General features: G+C 39.9%; 1 protein-coding gene across 14 annotated transcripts in view; it reads left to right on the top strand.

The window, feature by feature from the left end:
* The window catches only part of myo18ab (myosin XVIIIA b), a 116,526-nt gene that overhangs the window by 59,905 nt on the left and 43,710 nt on the right, over nucleotides 1-12,911 (top strand). For all 14 annotated transcript variants that reach the window (XM_058634634.1, XM_058634633.1, XM_058634631.1 and 11 more), the window contains 2 exons: nucleotides 3,211-3,276; nucleotides 8,227-8,355. In XM_058634634.1, the coding sequence (XP_058490617.1) occupies nucleotides 3,211-3,276; nucleotides 8,227-8,355 (195 nt within the window). The remainder of the gene's footprint in view (nucleotides 1-3,210; nucleotides 3,277-8,226; nucleotides 8,356-12,911) is intronic.

Below are 12,911 nucleotides of genomic sequence, written 5' to 3'. Positions count from 1 at the left end.
ATTTGCAAGGCAACTTTAAAAAAAAAAAATATTTCACAATATGTTGAAGCTAAATTATGAAACTGAAATGTATGCAGTACACGGTGGGCCTACACTTCACTGATCTATACTATCAAAATAGGTGACTCTGTTTATTTAATAGAGAAAAAACAACATCCATCCGTCTTCTATCGCTGTATCCTCCACATGAGGGTCGCGGGGGGTGCTGTGCCAGTCTCAGCTGAGCATTTTTCTTTTTAAGTGATTTATGTTCCTTATTTTATGTAATAAACCTGGCCTAAATCTTAATAAAAATGTATTGGGTTTATTATCACATCTCCAGGTAAATGAGAATGATGATGTTGGGTTGTTTGTCTGTACATCACGTTAATGATGCACCATAGGTGTAACATGCTAACTGCTGCAAGAACTTAGCCAAAAAGGACAACATCGCTGACAGCCAATTAAAGCATTTTCCCACCAGCACTGTGAATGTTTAATGAGCGTGCCTGATAAAGACACGCATGTTACGGATGCTGTATATGGGCTATTAGCTGAAGCACGTTGTTTGTCCGGACTTACTGTGTGACTTAAAGCTTTGATTACATTTTAGGACCAATAAATGCAGAAAACTGGGTCATTCCAAAGGAGATCTTCTTGTTGCTATAAGAAAACACACACATACATCATTAGATTTTTTATTTCAAAACAGATACAGGTCTTTTGTGAATCCTCTATGGAGATGCTGTTTACAAGGAATATAAATTACCCATTCTTTTCACAGTTGCTTTGAGAGCATGAAAACATTATGTACATTATGTATGTGTATTATGTAATATATAATGAAGAATATGTATATGTAATATATAATGAAGAATATATATGTATATATATATATATATATATATATTATATTATATTTTATATTAAAAAAAGTATGCATCTTATCCTACAGTGTCCTAGCTCCAATAACCGTGTGTTGGCCCTAATTTAATTATTTTTGACTGACAGATGGGATTTATCAATATTGCGTGCATTCATCTTAGAGTAGAAATTATTGCTTCACACCCACCAGTGAGTACACATAAGGACAATTTTAGTGCCACAATATATGTTGGAGTATAATATTCATATGTGGCTACTTCAACCAGCATCTCTGGGGAAAAATCCATTTCACACAGCATTAGTGTATGTGGCTTTGTTGGACATGGACATCACTCCACTGAGTTATGTGACTTTTTTTTTATCTTCTTATTCGCCTGTGTTATTGCACAGTCACACCATTCAAAGCCTTGGAAGTAGAACAGGGTTTTGTGCTAAAACAAGCAGACACTAGTACAGATACTTTAACCGTCTGTACCAAAGTTTTGGCGATTCACAGGCGATTGATGACCCTCATTCCAAAACTGATTCAGAAGTTGTGACTGAGATGAAGCAGTTAATTCAATATTGAGTTAATATTTCATAGTGACATCATTGCTGCCACAGGGCATACAGTGAAAACCGAATGCTATAATTTCATAATCATTTTTTTTTTTTTTACAATTTAAAATTGGTGTAACGGCAAGATGGAAACAGATGACCTGCTGCACTGACGGGAGAAGGCGAAAGAATGAGATTTTTAGGATGATTACAAATCACAGTTATATTGGTCAATAAAAAAGTTACATGACATTTTCATATGCAAAAGGCTGATGGTTTTGCACTGTGCTGTGTCACTGGAGTGACTTCCTATTTTGCCAAACAAATAAATTGTTGAAATATTGAAGCTGCAACATCTGGATATTCACTCATCATCCTCCACATTCAAATCCCTCTGTATGAACAGAATCACTTCATTTTACCTCTCCTCCTGCTCTCTTCTCCGTGCTGTCCTCTTCCTGCTCCAAGAGCGCTCTTGTGTGTAATTAATTATGATTGTGCAGGCTGGCAGCATACGGCTACTGTACTGATTAATTACCAGCAGTGGGAAGAGCTCTTTCTATCCTCCTCTCCTCTCCCTCTGCCTTTTCATTCCCTTGTCTCTCTCCACTTTTTCCTTGTCTCATTATCTTCCCATTCCTTTTGTTCAGGCATCAGAGCAGTTTAGGAACATCCCTGAGCATATGATTAATGTCTTCTCCTCATTGTGCTCAGGCAGTATATAGCGGCATGATTAGCTTTTATGAGTGGGAGGTGGGGCTGCTGGAGGGAAAGCATCTCGACATAAAGGCCCTCTGAACTTGGTGTGCAAGAGATTATTTGTTTTTCCCCCCTCAAAAAGGTATATGATTATTTTTTCTGCATAAAAATGAATCAGTTGGGTGCTTGTCTACCTATTTGCCTGTGTTAATTAAATGTGGAACGTGAAAGGACAGACTAAATCCACTCAGAAAGAGCCAGTGGCACCCACTGTGGAATCAGATATGAACATCATTTTGGTTTGTGGACAAAACGAGACATTTGAGCACGTCCTCATTTCCAGGTTTGAAAAACACTCATCAACATTTTTACAAGATTGTCTGACATTTTATGGGCCAAACGATTACTTGATTAATCGGGAGAATAATTGACAGATTAATCGATGATGAAAATAATCGTTTTATTTTAAATCAAGTGACAGACACATATACACATAGGCCAACCTCCTTGCTCCACTCCGATCCAGGTGGAACCCTAATTAGTTCCACTAGAACAGCCAGGGTTGTTGAAGTGTAAGGGTAAATACCTGACACTTTAACCTGGAGAAGCTGTTTCTTTTTGTTATTTATTTCTTTATTTTGTTGTTTTAAAACCGCATATGTTTCCCATATTCACTGTTTGTGAATTAATAGCAATCGCAATATCTGTCAGAAGATTTTTTTGTCACGCAGCTGTCTTCTAAAAAAATCTTCTATTACGTTATAACTTTCATTATTTCATATAATAAACAAAAGTAATGATACAAAAGTAAAGGATCTGATATCAACTTTCTTAATGTATATTCTCACCGTCATCACCACAGCCTTCATCCATATCCTGAGAGAAAAGGGACTTGAGGGTTTTCTTTGCCGCCTTGTTTTTTGCTTTCAGCTTCCTCGAGGCAATCCAAGGGGAAGTTTGTGTGTGTGTACTGTCCTTTGTTGCTAAGACACCATTTCATCCTCCTTTGGGCACCCATGTCATGTGATCCTGCCAAGGTCCGAGGCCCTGAATAAACTGGGGTTGTTTTTGTTTATCTGCATACTGAGTGTTTGTTTTGTTGGTTTGCAGGCAGTGGAGGAGTTGCTGGAGTCCTTGGAGCTTGAGAAGAGCAGCTACCACATGGGGCTGAGCCGGGTGAGTGGAGGGACTTTTGTAACACATGCACACCTTTCGTCTCGCGCTATGCACGTAAGAGCCGTTACTCAAATTGTGACCAGGCCTTCATTAGCATCAACTTCAGACAGAAGCCGTAAATTGAAACGGGCAAAGATTACAGACAATGATTAATGCTGATTAATTCCAACCATGTTGGGATTCACTTGAACCACGCAATGTCTCATTGGATGAAATCCCTTCATTTCCCTCAAGGATTCTAATGTCAGACCTGTGCAGGATCCACTGCAAAAGTTTTACAATGATAAATGAACAGCAATTCACTTCAACTTGGTTATTATGGCATACATTTTGTGTTGCTCTCCAGTACAGAGTAAATAACATCAGAATAAATATCATCCTAAAACAGGGAAACAGAAAAGTCCTGAGTGAAAACTAAATATAATATCAAATCAGGCGAAAGGATTAAGAAGTACTAAGTTCAGATATGAGATGAAAGTGCAAAGGAAATTTGCAAAGAGAGGAAGTTGAAGTGATTGTGAAATAATAAGATTAAAGTAAAATTTGGAAGCTTTCCAGTAGCTTGAAGGAATATAACTCCTCCTGTTCAGAGTGAAGTAGGCTTTGAATTTGAGATGTGCAGGACGAGTTTTCATGACAGCTCTTTGCACAGACTAAAAATGTTTAGGGTATGAAAACAGTGTTCTGGTGAAACAAAATAGAGCAGCAATTCGAGTATGAAAACATTGTGCAGCAGTCAGTGATGGACATAGTGCTGATTATAATGTGTCGACCATTGAACAAAGCAATGTTTCTATTTTCTAGAAAACATACCCTTTGCTTTTGATGTCATGTTTTGGAGGCGGTTGTCAGATCATTGCAGGAAACTCTGAAGTTTGACTTCATAGCAAAGCGGCATGGGCAGCTCGTCCCGACAAGACAGGCATGTCTTTTGTGTTGACATCAAGTCCTGGCTCCAAGTCCTGCTGTCTTGTCACTCTGTGACACCCTCAGCTCCCTAGATAATTAGACTTTTTTTCTCTCCATTCCATTCAGCGACCTCTCTAGCAGAAGGCGTGGCAGGAATCGAGAAATCGATGCTGTTTTGTTCCTACATAGTGACAAGTCTTCACTCTTCCATTCTGACCGCCAGTATTCCTGGTGCGTCTTGTTTTTAATCTTTCTCTTTTTATGGGCAGGGTCTGATCTTTGTGGCTCGCTGTGTCTGTGACCCCTGCCAAGCCGCGTCAGACGCTGCCAAACTCAAACTCTTTGAGATAAAAAATAAATAAATGAAAAAATCCACCAGCTAATCACAAGGGAAAGGACAGGCTGATGGTTTTGTTAATTAGATCTGTGGATGGCTGTGGAATAGAGAACAGTGTGCAAGTTTCTTGGCAGTTATTGTGAGGAGTTTAACCTTGTCTATGTGTTGGTGCAAGGTGTGTGTCGCTCTATAATCAGGCCACATGTTTTCCCAACTATATACAGTATAAGTTTCAGTTTAGATTATTGTTCTGTGTTGTTCATGTGATGCACAGACGTCCAAACCACCCACATGGACACAAAAGACGTCCAACCCACACACTGGGTATGTCATTTGTATACTGCAATTTTCACCATGTACATCATCATTTGAATAAATTAGCTGCATTAACCTGGATAATTACCAATATGTTGGGCTAGGTCATTGATAGCACATACTGCACCAATTATTAACATTTTGAAAAAAACACTGGGTAAAAGCAATCACATTTGTTTAAAAGCTATGTAACAATCATTCACATCACATGCCATTATCCAGCTTGTTATGTGGCAGATCTTAAGGTATTAAGTCAAAAGTGGAGCTTAGATAAAAGCAACATTTGAATTATGCTAAATCAACATAGTCTTGTGTTGATCTCTTTGTTTTGTCATGATGAGGACCTCACACCCCATTCCTAAAGAGAAAGCACCGCAGGATAAGTTAAGATAAAGAGACACATTGCATGCTATTCTTCCAGTACCCCAGGTCATTACCACTTTATAATAAGGCTACACTTACGCATTTCATTTTTAACACTTTTGAATATTCACTGTGCTGCTGTACTGCAAATTCCCAGTACAGCAGTTGGCAACCATAATGTGTTGCTGCCTTCTTCTTCTCTTTCTTCTTCTTCATCAGACTGGATAGCCTTCAAGTCTCAAGTACAGTGTAGACTTGCAGATTTTTCATGGAGTAAGCTTCTCAGTTCAGATCCCAGTTTCTTAGAGCCTTCCTTCTTGGAGTATGTTTTTCCCATTATGTGCGTGTTTTCTCTGGGTAATTACTCCCATGGTCCAAAGACATACTGGTTGGGTTAGGTTAATTGGAGACATAGGTGCGAACAGTTGTGTCTCTGTCTGTATATGATGAGCTGGTGACCTGTCCCAGTTGGACCCTGCCTCTCACCCAATATCAGATGGGAATAGCTTTCACTCCCCCAGCGACAACTTGAAGGATAATCAGTATAGATGGATGGGGTGGACATGGTCACATCTCATGGTTGTGTCATCAACAACATACATTTCAGTACCTTAGCTCCACTGTCAACACACTTACAGCCTCTTCCATCAGCAAGTAAACCCATCCAGTACTGTGACAAGAAGCAATTAGGTTCCAAGATAACGCACACTGTTTATACTGTCAATAGTTAGTGCCACTCAACATTACTGCCAAGCGCTGTAATACAAATGCAACTTGGTTGTAGTCAGTGTGGTTCAGAAAGTAGGTATAGCAACAGAGGCTTTACCTACTTTATATACCTACTAGAGGCTTTTTTGTTGAAACAGCAGTTATCCATTGCAATACATGGCATTAGGACACACAATCCTTTCAGTTATTGTTGTACTGCAGTTTTATTGCAGGGTGGATTATGAACCAACATTTAAGTGTCGCCCATAACACATGAAATGTGGACCACCGTTTACTGCCAAACTGTCCCCTTGCTTCGCTGCCAACTTGTTTGTGGCTTTCTGCCTGGTATCATTTGAGCCATCCCTGAAATGACTAATGGGTCTCCAAGGAGCACAGCATTTCTGTTCAGATGTGTTCTCTCCTCTCAGGCCAGTTTGACATCATCTGCTCACGGCAGCATTTCCCACAGGAGAATTTAGTGATGCTGGTTGAATCATGCTGGTGGAGGGGCGGAAATAAAAGATAGCTGCTAAATAAAGAAGTCACTTGTGCTTCCCCAACCATTATACTGTATATTCAACAAAATTCCTAATAATAAATAGTTATTTTGGTGCAGGAGAGTAAGTGGTATACAAACTTCCAGCAGGAAATGGTTGCAAGAAATAGCAGAAAACATGCTCTCAGAATATTGTAGACTTCAACAGACGTAGATTTTATCAGGTGAGTTAGTTATAGGTGGCTCAAATCTGTTTGTCCTTTTATATCTGCTTGCAGGCATGGTATTGGCTGCTTTTTAAACTGTCGATTAAGATCTAGGTTCACAGAAAAAGGAAAAAAAAGACGGATGCTGTACATGGGCCTGCTGCTAAAAGAGATATAAACAATGTCGGATGAAGTACTTCTTGTTCTCCCAACCTTTCGGCAGAGACAAGTCATCTCCAATGCTCTTAATATTGAACTTTTAGGAACATTTAGACCTCGATTAGACCATTTAGGGAACCAAAAGCTCAGTTTCCTGCCAGAAACAATTAAGAGCAGATAAAGCGAACAGTGATGCTCAGTGGTCATGTTCAGAGAGAGAATGAAGGGGCCATATGAGAAATGATCAGCTCTCCAGCTAATATTTATCATCTTCTTATCCAGCTGAACCTAAGGGTTCACAACCATTTTTACCAGTTGTCAGACCTGAACAACTTCCAAATAGACAGGCTACACAGTTGGTGGACGTGGCAACACTACAAGCAATCAATAATTGAACTGACCCCTGTTTTTAATATCATGTAATGTAGTACATCTGGGCCTGAAAATGCTTGCAGGCTGTGTAAATATTTACGACACATTCTTTTATAGACAGGAAGTCCCATGGTGCACATGGAGTCTATTCTAAGCTGTACATTTTTGCTTTGCTCAGCCAGATTTAATTATTACCCTCAGAGTAAAGAACTGCCACGTTGTCTCAAGGACAAAGCATCAGTGAGTGTACTTGTATAAAGAGCTGCCAGGTAATTTGGCAGCTGAGGAGCAGTGCAAAGGTGTCTCTCCGAAGACACCAATCATGTAGGAGTTGGAGGCATCATAACAAAGATTTTTTACGGGAGACCCCGTGTCAGCCCATCCTCATATGAAATTGTGCTCTCATGCTCTCATTGGCATTCAGGAAATGGCACTGCCTCCCAAATGAAAGACACTCGAAACCTTTTGGATGTGGTTAAAAATTCGGATCACGGTGGTGGCCTAATACCAGGTCTAAGAAGAACTTTGGATTCGGTATTTTGTATTGTTCAGAGCTGCATTTGAAGGGACAGATGCCTTTGTACTTTCCGTTAAGCCAAACTGTGCCAAAGTGTGGCTCAATGATCAGTGCCACCTGATCAGTATATATCCACTGTGTTGTGTAGGCAATGTGTGCCAAGTATCAGTTGGTGGGTAAATCATTGAGCATTGTGGTTTATGCCAAAACCTGTTTGCATTTGCTTCAATTGCATTTTATTGTATGCAAATCCTCACCTAATCCACCTTTGCTAAGCACATTTATAGCTATATAGAGATGTGGAGTTGAAGCCATTGCCATATGTCTCCATCCATTAGTTTTTTTGCACAAAAGTTGCAACAATGGATAAAAAGTTACTGTGCAAAGTTTCAAGTTTTTTGTTAACGGAATGGGGGCCGCACAGTATTATTCATAACTGAAGTTATAAGTAAGTTTTTCACTGTCACGTTGCCAATCTTTGTGGAAATTGTACTCGCCATGTGTGTCTTCTTCAAGAGACGAGTCGTGTGTGACTTTGTCTGCACCCTTTCATCTCCACCTGCAGGTCTTCTTCAGAGCGGGGACTCTATCTAAGCTGGAGGAGCAGCGGGACGTTAAGACCAGGAGGAACATCTCTCTGTTCCAGGCTGCCTGCAGAGGATACTTGGCCCGACAGGCCTTTAAGAAGAGGAAGGTAAGAGACAGTAGGAAAAATCCCATCAACATATCTGAAGGCTGTTGGGCTTTCTTTCTACTGGTTTTGCAACCTTGCAACCTCTTTAACTGCCAAAATCATTTTCTGACAAACTTGTACCAGAGATGTAATTGTGATGACTTATTCTATCGACGTCAGTAATATGTATTTAAACACGTCTGTACACTTCACCTTACACAATGTGTCCATGGCGTTTGCCTATTTTCTGGTCGCTGTTGAAAAGACAGAGCAGTAGCAAGACACTGGTATGGACATAGGTACTTTTCTTCAGGGCTAGTGATGTGTTGATGTGTCATGATAAGCAGCCCTGCGTGAAAAATGTGATACCAATAAACCCCCCAATGTTTTAGATACTGAACAGCATAGTTCCTTTGTGCCTTAAATCGAGTTGTCTCTGCCACAATCCCAGTTGCTAAAAGAATAACAGTGATAGCAAGGGACCAATATAACATGCTTAATGCCACAGTATCAAGGTATTTCTGTCTTGTAGTATTAAGAGATAAGACAGAGTTTCAGCTGTTGTGGCATTTTGACTTGAAGTTCTTAATTAACTGTTTGGGAATACTTATTTATTTGTGGCCTTGGGAAACTACTTGAGAAATCTTGGGGGAGAGAGCTCAGTGCTGGCAATAGTAAAATGATTTCCTCTGAGATAAACTCTGCCATCTCTTTTATTTCCTTGTGGCTCCTTGTATCCCTCACCAGCCCCTGGTTCCCCTTCTGCTTTATCGTCACATAAAATCTAAGCTTCAGATCTCCGCTCCCAAGTGATCAGCTGTCAGTCTGTCACAGCAGAATGGACAGAGAGCTGTCAGCCTGCTGCTCCATTCCAGACGCATGCGTATATTTTTCTGTATGCTTGGGCAAATTACACATTTTGTGGATTTTTAAATGGAAATAAGTAAAACCCATAGACTGTGCATACAAATGAATGAAGTCATCAGTTCACAAAATAAACTCCTGTTGTGAAACCTTACGTTTTGCAGTTTGACTGGCTCCATGTCAGTTTTTGAAACTAGAAATTCACAGACGTCACCTGCACCCAGGCGCCTATTAGACAATACCAGCTGTCAATCACACTGGTGTCCACCCATATGTGCTGTGATTTGTCTGTTTTCTCCTCAATGGTAACACAACTTATAACATTGAAGTTATGTGTTATTGAAGAAGACCTGAAAGTAGCAATTCAGACCATTAACTCCTCAGAAACATTATAATATTTATAATGTTACAACTCAAGTAAAATGGTGTTCTCTCTGCAGCCTGCTGAGTCGCCCCCTGGAGGCTAATTGCTACCTTCGTCCTATTCCCTGGGCGTTACACATATTTTCTATGGCAGTGTCTTGTTTTTGTGGCAACATTGGAGTACCCAGAGTGATCCATTTTACATCACGACTGAGCAGCCGAGGCGGAGGAAGCACATGGTGCAAGTAAAGCAGGATGACAGCTTCATACAGTGGGAGTATGGCTGAAAACACCAGTTTTCAGTAACATTCAGAAGTGGATTCCACTGTTAAAAATAAACCTAAGCATTAAGTAGGACTTCACAGTTGTGTTTTAATCATGATCATGATATCAGCTTCTCGTACATGTGATTGTTTATGGAAAATATGTGCTCTGCCAAGAGCCATCGAGAGCTCCCTAGTGACAGGGGTTCCACATTTGAGCTACTGTATGACTGCACATGCTCGTGGTGCACGAATCAGCTCCGATGTCACCTAAAATGACTTGCACATATAATAATATAATTCGCTGATAAACTGATTATGAAAGCAGTAATATTTTGCCCATCCATTATGCATTATCTCGCCCACTCACAACTCACCCATTTTTAGTCTGAATATGTTATTTTTTTTCATCAAAGCAAGCACGAGAGAAACCACACCGAATAGTCTGCAAACTGAACTATAATGCAGCAATAGAGCAAAACACAACATTTGAGATCTCTTACTGTATGTCATTATGACATTTTTTATACAAAAAAAAACTTTGATTCTGAAAGTGTGCTGACATGTATGGATTGTGGTAGGCTGCCATATTATAGTCGGACAATAGTAGACAAAAGTAGTCGTTGCATGTGCTAAAGTTTGGGCACCTTTCTACTCATTAAGAACTTCATTAGCTCATTAGGCCTTAAGACACTCATTAGCATGTGCAGGGGAAGGTCAGGGACAGTAGACGTTTTCAGCTGATGACAATTTTAGAGCTGATGATTCCTTTCACTCTTAAAACTTTGTGGCAACTATGGACTCCTCCAGGCAACTGACCTAACATCTGAAAAAAGAGCTAATTGATTTCCTTCAGAGTAGCAGGGGAGGCTGTAAAAAGACATCAAAGCTCGTCAAGCTTGAAATTTTCAGTTTGAAATGTCAAGGACGACCGTGGAGGACATGACGGGATGTGAAATCCCAAGAAGACTTTCAGGTTAGTCTGGGAAGAGAGGTAAAGCCCCCATGACTGTAGAGGAACTGCAGGAGGGTTTAACTATCACAGGAGTGCTGGTGATTCTGACAGTATTTTTTTGGGAAAATGCTTTAACCAGATGAAGTTAAAAACAAGCTTTTTTGGCCACAATATCTGAAGATGTGTTTGAAGATAAGATAAGTCACATATGATGGGCATTAAAACTGTAGTTTGTAACTTTTAAATAGAAAAAAAACCATTGTCTAATGAGTTAACACAATCCTGATGAATGATGCCTTTCAGCCACGACTATGACTAAAAACATACAATACCGCCCACGGAAAGTGAATTCTACCGTTCAAATCTTTCAGTAGTTTTGTGGGATACACACTATGAGCAAATTCTGAATGCATACATCCTGCAGTGAGTCAAGAAAGTAAAGTTCTTCACACTAATGATTCAAAGCACTTCAGATTCCAACACCTTTTACTGCATGATAAACCATTTGGAATGGTTCCCACAGTCCCTTGAGCTTAACATCACTCAAAATCTGTGGGCATGTCTTAACAATCCTTTGTGTACATGACAGTCGAAAATATCTAAACCGTCTAACAGACGGTTTAGAAACTTTTGACTAAAAACTACAAACGACACAAACTTTTTGACATTATAACGTAGTCTACGTGTTTACGCTTAAATGCCTCTTTTTCAATTGTCCTCAATCCAGCAGGAGTCACTAGAGCAACAACAACGATTAAATCCGTCCCCACAATCGCTTCCTACTCGCAATCAGTGTGAACAGTTTCTGATGGTAAACAGGGAGATGGCCTGCCTTCAATGATCCCTGGTCCTTATGTTGGTGGGCGAGTGCTTTATGTCGCTAATGTCGTAAATGTGTTTGTTGAAGACCGTCATTGCATTTTAGCTTTATAGGACGCTTCACAGTCAAATGAAAAGGAGTTCAAACCCAAGGAGAGACATTTGCATTGTAGCCAAATGAGCTTTTTGGATGCTTTACAAGTTGCCCTTGTCGAGGACTTTGCTATTTTCTTCTGTCTGCACACTGTGGGCCGTGTGTGTTTGTGTGTGTTGTTTCACCAGAGTGAGCCTGACAAGTGGAAAACCCAGCTGCTGCGCACTGACTGCCTCTTAAAGAAGCCAGTGGGGATCTGTTTACTTTTTCTCTCCGCGTGTGTGTTTGTGTATCCGAAGTTTTGATGTTGCTTGTGTGAGTTTTTTTATTAATTTGTTTGGTACACAGTTTTTGCATATCTTTGTGTCCCTGTCCTGCTCTCATTACCATGTCAGTTTGTTCTTTCTTGCCACACTGGGCTCAAGCCTGTCAACTAAAATGACTTTTCTAGGACATTTGGGTTTCACTTCACTACTGCCCTGAAAGACTAAGCGTGAGCCTCCACTCTTGGGGTAAATAGTAATCTCTTATAGTTGAAGCCACTTGGAATTTATTTCATTTTTTGTGACCACTAAGAGCCAATATATTGTAGAACAATCTGTTAAATCTATTTTCTCCTAAGCCTGAAAACAATTGGATTCAACACAGTTACGTGTTCCTAGATAAAAAAAGAAACATGGTTATGTTGTAGTGTCAGTGCTGATAAGCATCATGCTTCCTTTTGGTAGGGTTGAAAGTACTGTATCTAGTAGCTGTGGTGGTCTCAAGGAAGATATAGGATTTGGAAATACCAACACAAATACCATGGCTCCAGTTTAGGTACATAACTGGTGTAGATGGCAGCACCTATATTATGGCTTTAAAGTTCAGTGTGTAACATGAAGGAGGGTTTATTTACATAAATGAAATATACCACCATAAGTATGTTTGTATAAGTGAATGATCACTGTTAAATAATAATAATAAAAAAAAAAATGAAGCTATTTTAAGTACTTAAGGATAGGAATTTGCTTTTCAGAGGCTGCCATCTCGCGTAGCTATGTCTACAGCAGCCCGAACTGATGAGTCAGAGCAAGCATTTCCCATTTTTGAAGCAGGGGCTTATGCAAATTAAGTCGAACCGCTCCACCTATATGGTTTATGGTTCATAAGCCATAAACCCAACCAATGAAGGAGAAGGAAGAAACAAATTATTACAGTGGAAGGAGTGATTATTACA

This window comes from Solea solea, chromosome 7, assembly GCF_958295425.1.
Source record: "Solea solea chromosome 7, fSolSol10.1, whole genome shotgun sequence".
In the NCBI taxonomy this organism is placed as follows: domain Eukaryota; kingdom Metazoa; phylum Chordata; class Actinopteri; order Pleuronectiformes; family Soleidae; genus Solea; species Solea solea.
The sequence above is the reverse complement of the archived record's forward strand: the minus strand, read 5'-3'. Positions and strand labels throughout refer to the sequence as shown.